This window comes from Mirounga leonina, unplaced genomic scaffold (assembly GCF_011800145.1).
Source record: "Mirounga leonina isolate KUSES-001 unplaced genomic scaffold, KU_Mleo_1.0 Mir_173, whole genome shotgun sequence".
Taxonomy (NCBI): Eukaryota; Metazoa; Chordata; class Mammalia; order Carnivora; family Phocidae; genus Mirounga; species Mirounga leonina.
The window spans coordinates 59,191,830-59,208,989 of NW_023270447.1; the positions used below are offsets into that span (position 1 = coordinate 59,191,830).

The 17,160-nt window shown below is 52.6% G+C and overlaps 2 protein-coding genes across 3 annotated transcripts; one reads left to right on the forward strand and one right to left on the reverse strand.

Annotated features, from left to right (window-relative positions):
- Positions 1-217: 217 nt before the first annotated feature.
- UROD (uroporphyrinogen decarboxylase) lies at positions 218-4,315 on the reverse strand. Of its 2 annotated transcripts, none has more exons than XM_035018725.1 (10): positions 3,862-3,965; positions 2,930-3,042; positions 2,514-2,593; positions 2,375-2,437; positions 1,963-2,160; positions 1,678-1,839; positions 1,183-1,320; positions 920-1,020; positions 772-838; positions 218-457 (listed from the first exon to the last, which is right to left on the reverse strand). In XM_035018725.1, the coding sequence occupies exons 1-10, from the start codon at positions 3,879-3,881 to the stop codon at positions 296-298; spliced, it is 1,104 nt and encodes a 367-aa protein (XP_034874616.1). In that variant the 5' UTR covers positions 3,882-3,965; the 3' UTR covers positions 218-295. The 2 variants fall into 2 exon arrangements, with proteins under 2 accessions (XP_034874616.1, XP_034874615.1); XM_035018724.1 differs by lacking the exon at positions 3,862-3,965 and adding an exon at positions 4,152-4,315 and having other exon boundaries at positions 223-457.
- A 1,849-nt stretch (positions 4,316-6,164) lies between these two features.
- On the forward strand, positions 6,165-15,570 carry HECTD3 (HECT domain E3 ubiquitin protein ligase 3). The gene is made up of 21 exons (XM_035018719.1): positions 6,165-6,600; positions 6,783-6,943; positions 7,197-7,289; positions 7,369-7,504; positions 7,744-7,859; positions 7,946-8,059; positions 8,206-8,288; positions 8,728-8,893; positions 9,120-9,201; positions 9,861-10,043; positions 10,414-10,466; positions 10,669-10,733; positions 10,893-10,996; positions 11,251-11,370; positions 11,482-11,571; positions 12,547-12,753; positions 13,031-13,160; positions 13,247-13,321; positions 13,455-13,536; positions 13,679-13,750; positions 13,940-15,570. Exons 1-21 carry the CDS (start codon positions 6,232-6,234, stop codon positions 14,022-14,024), a joined length of 2,586 nt encoding a protein of 861 aa, XP_034874610.1. The 5' UTR covers positions 6,165-6,231; the 3' UTR covers positions 14,025-15,570.
- Positions 15,571-17,160: the final 1,590 nt, after the last annotated feature.

Genomic DNA, 17,160 nt, shown 5'->3' on the forward strand with positions numbered 1-17,160 from the left:
GAAGCTTTACCCAACCCCATGTAGCCCTCAGGCTTGGAGAGCTGAGAGCAACATGGTAGTGAGGGCCCTGACATTGAGTCCTACAGTACATATTCACTGATATTTGAGCTCCTATGACTTGGAGGAGAAGATACAAAAAAGGGGCCCCAGAGAAGAAGCAGAGGCTAAGAAGGAACTGAGGGTAAGTGCAAAGATCTTCCACAAATGAAACCATATGTTAGATTCCAACTCTACAACTTTTATTCTCCTGGAAACAATCATCTTTGTTAGTGGTAGTTGAGGGAAAAGGTTATGCTCAGTTCTGTCGAAGCAGACGTGAGTGTCTATGCACAGCATCCACAAAGGCCCCGACGTGTTCTGGGTCCATGTCAGGGTAAAGTCCATGGCCCAGGTTGGCAATGTAGCGCTGTGGCCCAAAGTCATCCAGCATCTGCTGCACCAGCCGTCCGATCTCCTCCTGGAGGACCAACAGGGCACTGGCTACAAGGGGGCCAGCAAGCCCCTGTACTCCCTACACATAACTGTGACACATACAACATGTAGGCATGCTTCTACTCAGTGTTATTGAGTCATTCAGTCATTAACTCAAAAAATTTACTGGATGCTTAGTATGAGCCAGACAACTATAAAAAGAAATTCCTGCTTTCCTAGGGTTCACATGATATGTATAGAGGGACAAACATACAATAAAGACACACACACATTAATACAACCATGTATCCACAACCATGGGAGTATACAGACTCACACACACATAGGGACCCTGATTACCTCAGATGCATACAGAGCACAGGGGTCCAGGTTGCCCTGTAAGGTCACCGTCTTTCCCACACGTTCCCTGAAAGCAAAGTCAGCGCCATGTTCTGGTGACTGCACATATGGCAGTTGCACCCTCTCCACCTCACCCTTTATCACTCACCGGGCTTTCTCTGGGGCCACTGTCCAGTCGAGCCCAACCACCTCGTAGCCAGCTTGGGCCAGCTCTTCCAGGGCAAAATGTCCATCTTTAGCAAAGATGATCTGAGGGAAAGGACGGATCTCTGAGGCTACAAAGGGCCTTCCTATGCCCGATAACTTATCTTGGCTGCACCTCTGCTGCCCTCCAGTGGTCACTTCGGTCCATACAGGACATACCCGAAAGTGCCACAGGCCCACCTTCACTTACTCCAGCCCCATCCTTACCATGGGCACTGGTGCCAGGCCTGCCTCCTGCAGCCTGGCCTTCACCCGCTTGGACACATCACGGATGTAGGGCAGCGCAAACTGACTGAAGAGCTGTGGGCCAAGATGCCCTGCATGGGACTCAAAGAGCTGCAATGCCTACAGTTGGCGGCGGGGGGGGGGGTAGATTGGTGAAGAGAAATACATAACACACAAAGTATCTCAGGACCCACACACAACGTATCTCAAATTTTTCCCTAGTGACTTCAGACCCTCATACTGCCTAAGCCTGTAAATCCAGTTTTGCCTTCTCTACATCCCAGTGCTAGCTTTGGTCTTTGAACACATAGCATTGCCAATGTCAATGACAAGGTGGACCTAGGTGCTCCAGTCAGATCATTGTAGGCCAAGCTTCCTTCCTGCCTGGCATTAAGACACCTACCCTCTCAGGTGTAAGGAACTCTACTGCTTCTCATTCTTCTAGACCCCAGCCTTTCTCTCTCTTTCAGGACCCACCTGGGCACCAGCGGCCACTTGTCCCACCAGATATGGGACCAGAGCATCAGTGAGGATGTGAAGCAGCTGGTGACTAGCCTGTGGTTTCTGGTAAAGCCAACGCTTGGCCTGAGCCATGGTGCTTGAGCTGCCACCCTCAATCATGTATGTCATCAGAGTCCACTGCAAAAGGATACAGAGAATGTCACAGGTGTAGAAACCAGACTGATACTTACTTCCCTTGTCTACACCAGACCCGACAGAGTGATTTCCCCATGCCCAAGTCCCTGCCCTGTTCCACATTACCGGGGCACCAGCAAAGCCAATCAGCGGCACACGCCCAGCCAGCCGTTGTCGGGTGAGGGTGATGGCCTGGAATACATAGCCCAGCTCGGAGGCCACTGATGCTGGATCCCGGAGACGTTCTAAGTCCCGCTCTTCTCTTAATGGCTCTGGGAAGCTAGGCCCTTTGCCAGGCACCATAGTCACCTCCATGCCCAGTGCCTGGAGGGGAAGAAAATATCTGGATTCCCAACCTGTAACTCTAGGAGGAAAGGCTCTGTTCAGCCCACACCAAGAAGGAAGAAAAGGAGAATGAGACTTGGCCCAACTCCATCTCTTTCAGCACAAGTTTCTTCCTCTGTCCAGTGAGGATAAGGGCTTATCTTGAGCCTTGATTATCTTTACCCTTTCTTACCCATCAGGTTTGAGCGGGTACCTGGGGTACAACAAGGATGTCAGAGAAGATGATGGCAGCATCCAGAGGGAAGCGACGCAGTGGCTGTAGGGAATAGAAGACAGGTTACTAGGAAGCAAGCTGAGGGCATAAGTCCCTCCCTTTTTTGTGAAGGCCTCACCTGCAAAGTCAATTCACAGCAGGCCTCTGGGGAGCGACAGGTGCTGAAAAAGTCCTGAGCAGCCCGAGTTTCCCTAAACTCTGCAGACAAAAGAAGAAAAGCAGGGCTCAAACCTTTTTTTTTTTTTTTTTTAAGATTTTATTTATTTGACAGAGAGAGAGACAGCAAGAGAGGGAACACAAGCAGGGGGAGTGGGAGAGGGAGAAGCAGGCTCCCCACTGAGCAGGGAGCCCAATGCGGGGCTTGATCCCAGGACCCTGGGACCATGACCTGAGCTGAAGGCAGATGCTTAAAAACTGAGCCACCCAGGCGCCCCAGGGCTCTCAACCTTAGGGAACCTCTGGATCCCTCCCCTACCCCTCAAAATCTTTTCACCCTCCAGAGTTTCACTTAGATTCCCGGGCCCTGACCCTGACCTGGTAAGTAGCGGCCTGCCTGCCGCATGCACCAAACGGGAGTGTAGTCTGTGTCTTCTCCCCAGGCTGCTCGCAGGAACGTGTCATTCTTCAGCTCTGGAAAACCCTGGGATCTGGAGATCAGGAGAGGGCGGGGGTAGGTGTCAGTAAGCTAGGCCAGGGGTTAGGGAAGGCCTGGGTTTTTTGTTTTTCTAAGATTTTATTTATTTATTTGACAGAGAGAGACAGCGAGAGAGGGAACACAAGCAGAGGGAGTTGGAAGAGGGAGAAGCAGGCTTCCCGCCGAGCAGGGAGCCCAAAGCGGGGCTTGATCCCAGGAGCCTGGGATCATGACCTGAGCCGAAGGCAGACGCTTAACGACTGAGCCGCCCATGCGCCCCATGGCCTGGGTTCTTAAGGCGGATTCATTCCAACACCACTATCGGCCTTCTCCAGCTAGTTCCTAAGCTTTGGCTCCTCGCCCATTCCACCTCGTCTTTGCCTATCAGATGGTACACAAGACTAGAAGGGCCCGCGCTGGGGCCTGTATCTTCCACACAGCCCCAACTTCCCCCAGCTCAAAGCCACTGGAGAAACTGGGGGAAGGGCGGAATGATAGCCCAGTTAGAATTGATCGAGGTCTTTGGACCAGAAAATCTCAGGAACAGGGCTACCAATCGGAAGCTGGTAGATCCCCAGGCTAGGGGACAGTGAATGAGAAAACAGAAGACGGTCCCAAAATACGGATCCTAACTGAGGACTAGAAAATCCTGGAGGCATCCCCTAAATGAAAGTCTCTGGAATCCATGGGTGGAGGATTAGGGATTCCAGCGAGAGGAGTCGGGTCGGGAGCTCTCCAAAGTGGGGAAAGAGAGGTATAGGGACAGATTCCTGAGATGGAAGACTCAGGTCAGAAGCCACGCGGGCCATACCGCGTGGTGCAGAGAACTCACCCCAACCCGTTTGCCTCCATGATAAGCCTTCGGTAACTGCGAGCACAGTCCCCACTTTAACCTCAACCGGAGCCTGTGAGAACAGGCTCCACCCTTTCCTGGAATGAGCCAAGGCCGCCGCCATGTTGAAAGTCACATGATCAGACACGGGCCTTTAGCTCCGGGGCTGCCCCGGCTGCTGCCTGGAGGACCCCCTGCCCCCAAAACCTCTCTCCACCGTAAAGTCAGCTGTAGCGTCGCAGCAACGAACGCCCCGCCCGCCAAGAACTCCGCAAATAACTACACCTTACCGTGGCATCAGGAATTTCCTCTCCTCTGATGGCCTGGAAATCCGGAAGTTTCGGCCGAGGCTCATTTTACTCCCCTGCTCCATGATTCTAAAAATCTTATGCCTAGCGACCAGGCACACAGTGGATTAAAGAACCAAGCTGTACAGGGAAATGAAATAATTTAATATGTATATTACTGGGGCACCTGGGTGGCTCAATCGGTTAAGTGTGGGACTTGTGATTTCGGCTCAGGTCATGATCTCCTGGGTCCTGAGATTGAGTCTCCAGTGGGACTCCACACTCCTCTGGGAGTCCGCTTGGGATTCTCTCCCTCTGCCGGTACCCCCACTCATGTGTGTGCAGGCACCTCTTTCTCAGTCTTTAAAAAATATGTATTATCTATTAAGAGGCGGGCCCTATAGTAGGTGCAGAAGTTACAGTGGTCACCAAGACAGCCCTTTCCTTTAAGGAGCTACAGACTGGTGGATCAGCAATCAAAATGTTTTAAGAGGAAAAGGCTAGAAGCAGCTAGCAAGCCTCCTTCCTTAACTGGGCAAAGCTGTGGGGGTGTTCCAAGCAGAGGGAACAGCATGTGCAAAGAGAAGATGCAAAAGAACAAATGTCTATTATGGGAACCGGAAGACCAATCTGGTGGAATTAAAGAGGCTAGAGATGTCTTCAGGGTCCAGGTCATGCGGGCTCTTGTGAGATTCATTTGTCCACTTCATGCTGTAGTAGCATGGTAGCATACAGATAGCTTGGAGAGAAGGGAAGAGGGGCACTATGTTCCCAACTTCCTAGGGAGGAAAAAAAAAAAAAAGGAAAACTCACAATTACATGGGATCATATATTCTTTCTTTCTTGATAATTTTGATTATTTGAAAACTATATTCCAAAACAAAGTTTCCATCCAAGTGTCCATCAACAGATGAATGGATAAACAACATGTAGTATGTACATAAAACGGAATATTAGTCGACCTGTAAAAAAAAAATTAAGTTCTATTCATGCTATAATATTGTTGTAATATTATGCTAAGTTAAATAAGACAGACCCAAAAGGACAAATATTATATGGTTCCATTTATGAAATATCTAGAATAGGCTAATTCATAGAGGCAGAAAGTAGATTAGAGTTTACAAAGCAGGCCATGAGAAGTTATTGCTTAAAGAGAAGGCCTTTCTGCTGGGAATGATGAAAAGTTTTGGGAATAGGTAATTGTACTCTTAAAATGGCTAACAACAAATTTACACTTATTTTACCACAATTTTTAAAAATATATCAAAAACCATTGTACACTTTAAATGGGTGACTTATATGGAACCTGAATTATATATCAATAAAACTTTTTTAAAGCTGTTTGCAGGGGAGGGCGGGAGACAATTTCCTTTTCCTCCATGATTATACTTCAACAGCTCCTGTCCATTTTTTTTGCCTCCATCCTATCTAGCCACCTTGGACCTATCTTCCCACATTGGACCTTTCCTCTCATCTGGTTCAGAATTACTGGGAGAAACTGCATAATGACCACCAGTGTCCTAGAATTAGGAGTAACCACCAGGATTAACCCCGAATGACTCAAGACTCCTGTCAGTGGTAGGGCTGAGGAGGGGATTATTCTCCCCCCAAACATTTTAGCAACACTGCCCCTAGGATGAGGAGCCTGAGAGGATGTCTATTAGATTTTTAAAGATTCTTCTGGTTGGAGTATGACTCGTGGGGGTGGGAAGGCAAAAACAGGCCAGAGAACCAGAAAAATGTCTGTTGCAATGATCCAGGCTAGATAGAATGGTGGTTCAATGAGGGTATAAAATGGTGGCAGCAATGAGGATGGACAGGAAGAAATGGATCAGGTAAAGACAACTGAACTTGGGTCTGGTTGGCTCAGTGCGAGGCACATTGGTTTGTAGTAAGTTTAAGTATCCGAGTACACAGGGTAATACGGCGGGCGCGCGGGGTGCCCTTAGTCCAGAACTTACGGCGAAGGCTGGCCGAAGGCGGGGCGGAGCGTGGTGGGAAGCTTGGTCAGCCTTCGCGGCGGCGGCGGCGGCGGCTCCCCGAGCCGTACCGCCGCCCCTGGGCTTTCCTTTGCTACTTCACCATGGCAGGCCCAGGGCCGGGCGCGGCTCTGGAGTCCCCGCGGCAGTTGCTGGGCCGCGTGCGCTTCCTGGCAGAGGCAGCGCAGAGTCTCCGCGCCGGACGGCCGCTGCCGGCGGCGCTGGCCTTCGTACCACGCGAGGTGCTCTACAAGCTTTACAAGGACCCGGCGGGTCCGTCGCGCGTGTTGCTGCCGGTGTGGGAGGCGGAAGGCCTGGGGCTGCGTGTGGGAGCCGCGGGCTCCGCTCCTGGTACCGGCTCCGGGCCCCTCCGCGCTGCCCGGGACAGCATTGAGCTTCGGCGCGGCGCCTGCGTGCGTACTACGGGCGAGGAACTGTGCAACGGCCACGGGCTCTGGGTGAAGCTGACCAAGGTACCCCCTGGCCTGCCCTGGGCCCCGCAGAAGACCCCCGGCGCCAGGGAAGCCCCAGGCTGTTCTCTTCCCATCCCCCATCTTGAGCTAGCATTGCGTTCAGTGTCCTTTGCCTTGGGCCGGGCAGGGCGGGCAGCTGGGCAGTTCCCTGACGGCGGTGCCTGCCTTGCGCGTCTCGGCAGGAGCAGCTGGCAGAACACCTGGGCGACTGCGGGCTCAACGAAGGCTGGCTGCTGGTGTGCCGACCGGCGGAGGGCGGGGCCCGCCTCGTACCCATCGACACTCCAGACCACCTCCAACGGCAGCAGCAGCTCTTCGGCGTGGACTACCGACCGGTGCTTAGGTCCTGCAATTGAAGGGGCGAGGCTTGCTGCTGGACGGCTTGGCCCGGAAGGGTTGGAAACTAGGCGGGCACAGGCCGGGAGGTGGGATATGGAGTGAAGGCAGGGTTAAAGGCAGGAAGGGGCGGGACCTGAATGGGGCTGGGGTGGAGCTTCTGGAGGCACAGTCTGGTGGAGATTGAGCTCTGGAGAAAGCTCTCTGGGGGTGTCCCGCTGCCCACTGATGTCTCCCCATTCCCTACTCTGTGCCCACAGATGGGAACAGGTGGTGGACCTGACATACTCTCATCGCCTTGGATCAAGGCCCCAGCCAGCCGAGGCATACACGGAAGCTGTACAAAGATTACTGTGAGTGAGCTGGGGTGGGCTAGGGAGGAAGAATTTCCAGGACTGGGCCTGACCTAATTAGGGACTTGGGGTTGCGTAGCTATGTGCCCCCGACGTGGACCTACGAGTGCGACGAGGACCTGATCCACTTCTTGTACGACCACCTGGGCAAGGAGGATGAGAACCTGGGTAGCGTGAAGCAGTATGTGGAGAGCATAGACGTTTCCTCCTACACGGTGGGTTCTGGGACTCCGCCCACCCCAAGCAAGATGTCACTTCTTGCTAGATCCAGAACCCTCACCTTTAGGCCAGGGCCAAACCTAAATCCCCACAGGCCAGACTCAGTCCAGCACCCCATTTTGGAAGTCCTGTAGGAATCCCTAGACACTTCCCCCCATACCAGCTGTGCTTTTAACCCAGCTCCATGTGCAGGGAGTGGGGTAAACACTGTCTCCACGTCTCTGCCCCTCCCCAGGAGGAGTTCAATGTGTCCTGCCTGACAGACAGCAATGCAGACACCTACTGGGAGAGTGATGGGTCCCAGTGCCAGCACTGGGTACGGCTTACCATGAAAAAGGGCACCATTGTCAAGTGAGTGGACTCTGAGGTAGGACAGAGTGGGTGGGCCCCATGCCTGTAAGTGTACAGAGATCCGTGTGCATACTCTGACCACCCAGGAAGCTGCTACTCACAGTGGATACCACAGATGACAACTTTATGCCAAAGCGAGTAGTGATCTATGGGGGTGAAGGAGACAACCTGAAGAAGCTGAGTGACGTGAGCATTGATGAGTGAGTGAACAAGCTGGTCTGGAGGGGAAATGAGGCATGATCCTAGCAATGGGGCCTGGCCCCACTTGGAAGTATAAGGTCAGGTGAGAGCCCAGCAATCCCTGAAGGCAAGGGGTATTCAAAGTGCCTAACATCCATCTCCTCAGGACCCTGATCGGGGATGTATGTGTCCTGGAGGACATGACCGTTCACCTTCCAGTCATCGAGATCCGCATCGTCGAGTGCCGAGGTAGGGCTTCAGGCAATAAGGGGGGAAGGGAATCCCAGTGTACAGATAGTGGCTAGCTGCTAGTGAGTAAGGAGAAGAAATGGGCTTGGAGTTGGGATGAGGATGATAGCTGAACTAACTCCAAGATGTGAAGCTTTGGGCCTGAGCCAGATGGGAGACACCAGGTATAGGCCTGCCTTAAAGCCGTTGAAGTGGTTGGGCTCATCTGAAGAGGAACTGAGTTGGGATCCTCAGGCATTCCAATATTATAGGGATGGATGGAGGGACCGGCAAAGAATATGATAATCAGAGTCAGATGAGCAGAAGGGGATCTCAAAGGTCCCAGGTTTCTAGGGGCTAAAGGTAACAAAAGCCTGAGCATTCAGGAGCCATTCTCAGGTCTGAGGGCCGAGAAGGCAGCTGGTGCCCTAAGTAACCTCACTCTGACTTCTTCCCCCAGATGATGGGATTGATGTGCGTCTTCGAGGGATCAAGATCAAGTCATCTAGACAGCGGGAACTAGGGTTGAATGCAGACCTGTTCCAGCCGACCAGTCTGGTGCGATATCCACGTCTGGAAGGCACTGACCCTGAAGTCCTGTACCGCAGAGCTGTTCTCCTGCAGAGGTGGCTGTGGTCCTGTGCCTGCCCGGCCTTCCTTCCCCCAACCCTGAACCATCTTTGTCCGTATAAAGGAGGTTCCCCAGGCCCTATACTGTAAGCTGTTCCACTTCAAGAGTGTCAGAGCAGATCCTGGGTCCCGCCTTCTCCCATCCTCGTGTGTTGGGGGGTGAGGGGGTCTTAAATCTGTGCCACCCTCTTTAGTTGCATTATCTTTACCCACTCACCCCAGATTCATAAAGATCCTAGACAGTGTCCTGCACCACCTGGTACCTGCCTGGGACCACACACTGGGCACCTTCAGTGAGATTAAGGTGAGCCTGGCCCCCCCCAGTATTGGTGTCAGCAATGGGCTCCTCCTTCTGCTCATGCAAGTGTTCTCTCTTCTACAGACTTCCTAAAACCTGCTCTAGGCCTGGACCTTTGCTGGGCTCTAGGAATGTAGGAAGAAAGCCAGACACAAATAGTTAAAATGTAGTGTTTGGGATGCTGTTCTCCCAGATAGTATGTGAAATATATAAGAGCTGAGGGAGGAGAAGTATCAGCATAGACAGGGGAAGCTGCGGAAAAGGTACATGCTGGGAGTTGTTAGCTGCTGAGGATGACCGGAGAGAAGCGCGCAGGTAGATGTGAGTATGACTTGGGGATGAGGCTGGGTAGGCAAATAGCGGGCCCTGATAGCAGAGGGCACCATGGGCCAGGCTGTGAAGGAGGGACTATGTCCTAGGTCAGTGGAGCCATCAGAAAGGTTTTAAGTAGGTAATGACAAAGTTTGATTTTTTTGTTTTAGAAAGCTCCCCCTGGTGGTTGGACTAAGGGAGGAACTGGAAACAAGGAAGGGGAGCGTGGTGGAGGGGATGGACTAGGCATGGGCTGGAATTATGGAATTGGGTCCAGGCGTAGAGGAAGGTCCCAGAGCCTGGACAGACACTGACTGCCTGCCAGTCTTGCTCTGGCCGCCTCTCTTCACCAGCAAGTGAAGCAGTTCCTGCTGCTGTCACGCCAGAGGCCAGGCCTGGTGGCCCAGTGCCTGCGTGACTCCGAGAGCAGCAAGCCCAGCTTCATGCCACGCCTGTACATCAACCGGCGCCTCGCCATGGAGCATCGTGCCTGCCCCTTAAGGGACCCTGCCTGCAAGAATGCAGTCTTCACCCAGGTCTGGACCACCTGGGGTCGATTGAAGGGAGGGTCAATAAAGGGTCTGGGAGCTGGGCCATGAGGGACCTAAGTAAGGTCTTTGGGCCAGAGTGGGGCAAGATCTTTTTTTTTTTTTTTTTTTTTTAAAGATTTTATTTATTTATTTGTGAGAGAGAGAATGAGAGAGAGCACATGAGAGGGGGGAGGGTCAGAGGGAGAAGCAGACTCCCTGCCGAGCAGGGAGCCCGATGCGGGACTCGATCCAGGGACTCCGGGATCATGACCTGAGCCGAAGGCAGTCGCTTAACCAACTGAGCCACCCAGGCGCCCTGGGGCAAGATCTTGACACAGACTTCCCTACAACTCCCTTCCCTTTCCCCTGCCCCCAGGTTTATGAAGGCCTCAAGCCCTCTGACAAGTATGAAAAGCCTTTGGACTACAGGTATGGCATGAAGGTGAGGGCCGACCAGTCTGGTGCGATATCCACGTCTGGATATGCCCACATAAACTATACATCCCCGCACACTGCCTCTGGAACCCCTCACCATTACCCCTGTGGCCCCTACTCCTGGCTGGGGTCTGGGCTGGTGAAATGTCCTGAACCCTGACCCAGCATGGTAACAAAGATCCACCCCTTCTTACAGGTGGCCTATGCGCTATGACCAGTGGTGGGAGTGTAAATTCATTGCAGAAGGCATCATTGACCAAGGTGAGTGGCTGAGGAAGGATAATGAGGGTCCTGCCCTATTTAGAGTGGTAGAGGCTTCTGGGATCACAGCTAACCAAGATAGAGGACCTATTTATTACCTCTTTATGGGGGCTGGGGCTCTTGAATGCCCCAACTGAGAGCATCTGTCTGTCATTTCAGGGGGTGGTTTTCGGGATAGCCTGGCAGACATGTCAGAAGAGTTGTGCCCTAGCTCAGCAGACACCCCTGTGCCTCTGCCCTTCTTCGTGCGCACAGCCAACCAGGTAATCTCCTATCCCTACTTCTCAAGTTGTTTCTGCTGCTCATCTCTGCAAAGCTCCCAGGTGCTGACCTAGAGAGGGGGCAGAGGAGGGACCAAGTTGCCTGGGGCAGCCTCTGGGCAGACAGGGAAGGAGGAGCAGTCAGAGGGATCATTCAGGGCCTCCGGTGGAAGGTGTGCAGGCAAGTCTTTGGAGAGTCTGGGGCAACAAAGTAGGGTCCATTCCACGCCATGCTAACAGCTCTGTCTTGGGAGCAGGGCAATGGCACTGGTGAGGCCCGGGACATGTACGTGCCCAACCCCTCCTGCCGAGACTTTGCCAAATACGAGTGGATCGGACAGCTGATGGGGGCTGCCCTTCGGGGTAAGGAATTCCTGGTGAGTAGCCTAATCTCCGCCTCCATCAGATCAGCCCGGCCTCTGGAAGGAAGAAGGGCCAGCTAAACCTGGGCAGCCCAAGATGAGAATACAGTAGTATTTTTCCCATAGGTCCTGGCTCTGCCTGGTTTTGTGTGGAAGCAGCTCTCTGGTGAGGAGGTGAGCTGGAGCAAGGACTTCCCAGCTGTGGACTCCGTACTGGTAAGTAGGGCCTGGACCCGGTGTTTCCTCTGCACAGCCCCTGAAAGTCACTGTTCCCCAAGGGTGTCCTGAACCTTCTCTAACCTCACACATGCTCCTTTGCCAATTCCTTCTATTCCCATGGTTTCAACTACTGTCTTTATTCTGGTGATCCCCAAATCCTTACCTCTAACTCCAGCCTCTTTCCTAAGCCTGGACCCATATATGCATCTACCTGCTAGACGTCTGCCCCAGGATGGCACCTCAGGCTCAGCACAGTCTTCATCACCTCCCCATTCTACTGCCCTCTAGGGCTATCTCAGAATGGCACCACTGTCCACCCCTCCCCTATGCCAAGGCCCTCAGTGCCATCCTCCACTCCTCCTTCTCCCTCACCTCCTACCTTCTGTCACATCTCCCTCTGGAATCTGTCCACTTCTTCGATCTTCCTGGTTCAGGCCACCTTCCTTTCTGACACTACCACTGACTACAAAGCTGGGGATCCTAACTCCGTTCTTACCCATGTGATCTCCGGCAGCCAGAGTAATTCATTTTCTTCCCTTTGTTTAAACCCTTCGGTGGCTCTGCCCTGGGCTTAGGGTAAAATGCAGAACCCGACAAAGCCTTATATGATCTCTATATCCCTGGCCACTTGGCTCCAGCCAAACAGATTCCACAGACCTTTTGCTCTTTCTACTTTTTTTCAATGGGTGCTCTGTCCTGACTTCCTTGTGGCCCAGCAAACTCGCAGGCATCATTTGGGTCTCAGCTTAGATGCCATTTCTTCCAGGACACCTTCCCTGGCAGCCAAGGCTGGCGAGGTGTCGTCTTGATGCTTTCACAGTCCTGGTTCCGACCCCCTCACTGCCCTCATCCGCCCGCATGGGGACTGCCTTGTCTAGCTGTCTCTCCTGCTTCCCTGTCAGCATCTTGAGAGAAAACAAGGACTGTCTCCACAATGAAAGGCCAACCTCCTTGCCTCTCTCCAACCCCCAGGTGAAGCTCTTGGAAGTGATGGAAGGCATGGACAAGGAGACATTTGAGTTCAAATTTGGGAAGGAGCTAACATTCACCACTGTACTGAGTGATCAGCAAGTAGTAGAGTTGATCCCTGGGGGTGCAGGCATCGTGGTGGGATACGAGGACCGTTCCCGTTTCATCCAACTGGTGCAGAAGACCCGGCTCGAAGAGAGCAAGGAGCAGGTACCACCCAGAGGCTGGCAGAACAGAGGGCTTTGCACAGCTCCTAATAGGCAGAGCCCAGCCTGATAGGCCACCAGTACCCGATCACAAGAACTCTGGCCCCCACCGTTCCTCTGCTCCACATTCCTGCTTTTCAGGGGGGTTCAGAGATGGCCCGCAGTGCTGAACAAAGATCATGTCCCCCATTATCTCTGTGAGTGGAGGCCAAGTATCCCACCACACACTGACTCGGGAGCTGTACCCCCTTCCCTAGCCAGGCCTTTCCCTCCCTCCCCAGCTGGCAGCCATGCAGGCAGGTCTGCTGAAGGTGGTGCCGCAGGCTGTGCTGGACTTGCTGACCTGGCAGGAACTGGAAAAGAAGGTGTGCGGGGACCCAGAGGTCACCGTGGACGCTCTGCGCAAGCTCAGTGAGTGTGGGGCAGGGCAGTGCAGGGCTGGGGGCTTAAGGACTAGGTAGGTTGGGACCTAAGAACGAATCTGACCTCGTCCCCAGCCCGGTTTGAGGACTTCGAGCCATCAGACACTCGGGTGCAGTACTTCTGGGAAGCACTGAACAACTTCACCAATGGTGAGTGGAAGAGGAGAGAGCGATGCCTGGGCTCGGATTCCACTTGTGGGATACCGAGGCAGGGCAGAAGTTGTGGACACACACACCCACCCCGCCCCCGTCATTGCGGACCCTGATTTCGTTCTCTGTCCAGAGGATCGGAGCCGCTTCCTGCGCTTTGTCACTGGCCGCAGCCGGCTGCCAGCACGGATCTACATCTACCCAGACAAACTGGGGTGAGTGGGGCCAGAGCCGGGCGAGGCTTGCTTGCCAGAGGGGCTGTGGCTGGCTCTGCCTTCTCCCCGCACACTCACACATCAGACCCCTACCCTGTGTCCCTACAACTCTTCCTAACCTGTGGCCTGTCCATGCCCCCAGCTACGAAACCACAGACGCACTGCCGGAGTCTTCCACTTGTTCCAGCACACTCTTCCTACCGCACTACGCCAGGTGGGTCTCCTAGGCTGGAGCCTAGAGAGTGGGGAGTGGGGGAAGGAGCGGCATCCTAGGATGGAGGAGGACTTCGAGTACTGAAGTGCACGAACTGGAGTCCCGTTGCCCCTAGCCCGGGTGCACTGGCCCTGGTGGCGATGGAAGGACCTCTGCACCTGGCGCTGACCACATCCCCGTCTCCCTCAGTGCCAAGGTGTGCGAGGAGAAGCTCCGCTATGCAGCGTACAACTGCGTGGCCATTGACACCGACATGAGCCCTTGGGAAGAGTGAGGGGGCGCCAGGGGGCAGCCTCGGGCCAGCGGGACTGTGCCTGCACAGGTCCCACTAGGCGGCGCACAGGGTGAAGACACAGTCCCTGGACCGGTTGGGGTCTGCGCGCTCCTGACCTGAGCTGACACGCTCCGAAAGACAGTACACCCGTGTGTCTAGTTGGAGTGGGGGCGGTTGATTGACCCTGGTGGCCCAGCCCCGCGACCCACAAGCCGTATGCGTGCTCGGGCTTGCTTCCCGAGTTATTTAGCCTCTGTGTGAGGGAATCTTCCCACAAGCCCAGCACAAGCTGCCAGGCCTGAGCTACTTGAAGGGGGCCTTCTAGCTCCCCACCCCATGGACTTTACTTCAGGGTTTGGTTGTTTTTTGTTTTTTTGGGTGTCTAGGGGGCTTTTTGTTTGGGGGGTTTTTGTTTGTTTGTTTGTTTGCTCCTCCTTTTTTCTCCTTGTTTTTCTCTGGCTTCAGCCTGGATTCAAAGCTAAAACCTCTGGAGGGTAGTGGAGGCTCCTCCCCAGACAAGGCATCAGGGATAGATAGAGAGTAATGGCCATCCTCTTTGGTCACCTGCCCCAGGAATGAAGCAGCAGCTGAGCACCTTCTCCCTCACATACTTATCTTTTCCTCCTCTCCCTCCATACCCAAAGTGTGAGCTCTGCCCTTCCTCCAACCCAGTCTTAACTGACAAAGTGCCACCACCTTCCCTGGCTCAGAACCTACATCTACTCAACATTCAATCTTTACTACCACCACCATCACACCATATTCAACCCTTACACATCACCTCCAGGCTGATTCCCCATCTGCTGTGTCATCCCCAACATGGTGCATGGTTAAGGCCAGTTATGTCCTCTCTGAAATCTTCAGTAGCTCCCTTTCACCCAACTCAAAGCCTAGACTTTAAACCTGCTCCTAAGTCTTAACGCAGGTCCCTGCCCCAGTCCTCCCTTCCTTAAGGGCCTCCATGACACTCCATCAAAGAAGGTCTTACACATGGGAAAGTTTAATAAATGGATGTATTCATTCCTTCAGAATGTGTTTATTGGGCTACTGGGGAATGGCAGGGAAGGTTCTTCTAGGACTTCAGGGACCTGGGCTGGAAGCCAGGGAGAGTGTGTGTCAAGTGGGAGTGGTGGGTCTTCACAGTGACAAACATTAAATCTGAAGCTGAGCAGGGAAATAAGGGTGCTACTATGGGGAGGAGTGGTTCACGGAGCCTCGCCTGGCATCTTCTGGGATGGGTGTGGTGATTTGGAGGGTGGGAGCCCACCTTCAGGAACCAGGTGGGCAGAAGAACTTGACATCGTAAAAGACAAAGCCTTGAGATGGCTGATAAACCAGCCAGGTCAAACTTTTGACAAAAGACGCAGCAGCATAGCTACCCATCCACACCCGACACTGCCTCTAGTTACCACACAGCTAAGAAGCTGTCTTTAAGAACAAGTACCAGGTGAGAGATCTCCGGCACATAGAGACCAGCCCCCCTCCTCCAGCGGAAGGAGTCAATGTCAAACGCAGTCTCAAGGGAAGTGGCATTCTCCCAACGCTTCTCCACGCTGCCCTCTAGGGCGAGTCCTGACGCTACCCTGGCTGGGAAACACCAGGCCTTGGCCTTGAGCCCCGCCCCCTGGGGCTGTGTGTAATCCAAGGCCTATCTCCCCATAACTCTTGAGTCTGACACCCCAGCTGAGCCTCCCAGGCAGCCCTCATCTTGTGGCTCCCCAATTCCTGTGCCTTGGGTGGTCCACGGGAGACATACCTTCCTTTTCCAGCAGCCTCTTCTTGCCCAGGGAGCTGGAAGGGTAGGAGCCCCAGAAGCCATACTCCCATCAGCTCTGTTCTTCCCAGCAAGCTCCCTCCACTCTTGTGCATCCTGCCCCCTCAGAGATATCATTCCCCTTCTGTGCTCAGGGAAGAGCATGGCCAGAATACACCTGCTGGAGGTAGTCTGTTTCTGTGTCTTTGGTACTGGCCACTTAAGTCTTTGGTCCCCCTTTTACCAAATTGGGCTCACACTGCATATTTTGTATCTTGCTTTTCATCCATTCATTCAGTAAATGCATCAAACACCTATCTATGTCAGGCACTATACTAGGTACAGTGGGGAAAATATTGGCCAAACAGATAATTTGTGCTCTCTTGGAATTTAAACTCTAATGGGAGAGGAAACAGTATATTAAATAATTGCATAAACAACATTTAATAGCCTTTATGTAAGAGCTCCAAAGAAGTAGCAAAAGTTATTGTTAGAAGACAGAGCAGGGTGACACTAACCAGTGGGGCTCAGTGGAATGCTGAATCAGGGAGAAAAACTGGGCACAAAGTCCAGCCAAGAAGCACGTTGAGTCCTACCAGACTGTAAAGGGAAGAGAGAGAAGAGACTCCAGCTTCAAAGGCTTGTTTTAGGATTATACATTGACCAGCCATGAGGGTGTCAAGCAAGGGAGTGACATGATTAGATTTGCCTTTGGCATCTGTGTAGAGAATGAGTTGAGAAGGGGAGCCTGGAAGCAGGGAGTATTCCAAGCAGGCAACGATGGTCACTGGGATAAGGGGGATACTCACTATAACTATTATTTATACTGGCTGCATTTTATTACATTTTAAGAAGTTTTCATAACTTCTACTCATTTAAAACCCTCTGCCGGGGCGCCTGGCTGGCTCAGTCTGTAGAGAATGCAGCTCTTGATCTCAGGGCCACGAGGTCAAGCCCCATGTTGGGCACAGAGCTTAGTTTAAAAAAAAAAAAAAGCCACCTCTATAGATGTACATTAAGGTTGTCTACAAATTTTTTATATTGAAAACTACAAATAATACAATAAACATCCTCATGCATATATCCTTTCATACCTATTTGATTATTTCCTTAGAATAACATCCTAAACTCATCATCAAACTGCCAAATTGCCAGGATGTATCAATTTTACTCCCTTTAGTGTCTATTTCCTAAACTCTGACCACCCTTGGGCATTAACACTTAAAAATATTTTTTGATAATATGCTGAAAAATGGTGATTGTTATTTTAATTTGCACCGCTTTGATTATTTACTGAGCAACTGTTTCTTCTTTCTTAACTGCCCTTTTTGTGTTTTTGTTTATTGGTTTTATTACACTTTTCTTACTGATTTATAATAATCT

Coding starts and splice junctions, on each gene's coding strand:
- UROD (XM_035018724.1), bottom strand. CDS start 4,234: ATGGAGCAGGGGAGTAAAATGAGCCTCGGCCGAAACTTCCGGATTTCC. Junction 2,438..2,513: donor GCTGTGAATTGACTTTGCAG/GTGAGGCCTTCA, acceptor TATTCCCTACAG/CCACTGCGTCGCTTCCCTCT. Junction 1,321..1,677: donor AAGTGGCCGCTGGTGCCCAG/GTGGGTCCTGAA, acceptor CGCCAACTGTAG/GCATTGCAGCTCTTTGAGTC.
- HECTD3 (XM_035018719.1), top strand. CDS start 6,232: ATGGCAGGCCCAGGGCCGGGCGCGGCTCTGGAGTCCCCGCGGCAGTTG. Junction 10,734..10,892: donor AGAAGGCATCATTGACCAAG/GTGAGTGGCTGA, acceptor CTGTCATTTCAG/GGGGTGGTTTTCGGGATAGC. Junction 13,322..13,454: donor ACTGAACAACTTCACCAATG/GTGAGTGGAAGA, acceptor TTCTCTGTCCAG/AGGATCGGAGCCGCTTCCTG.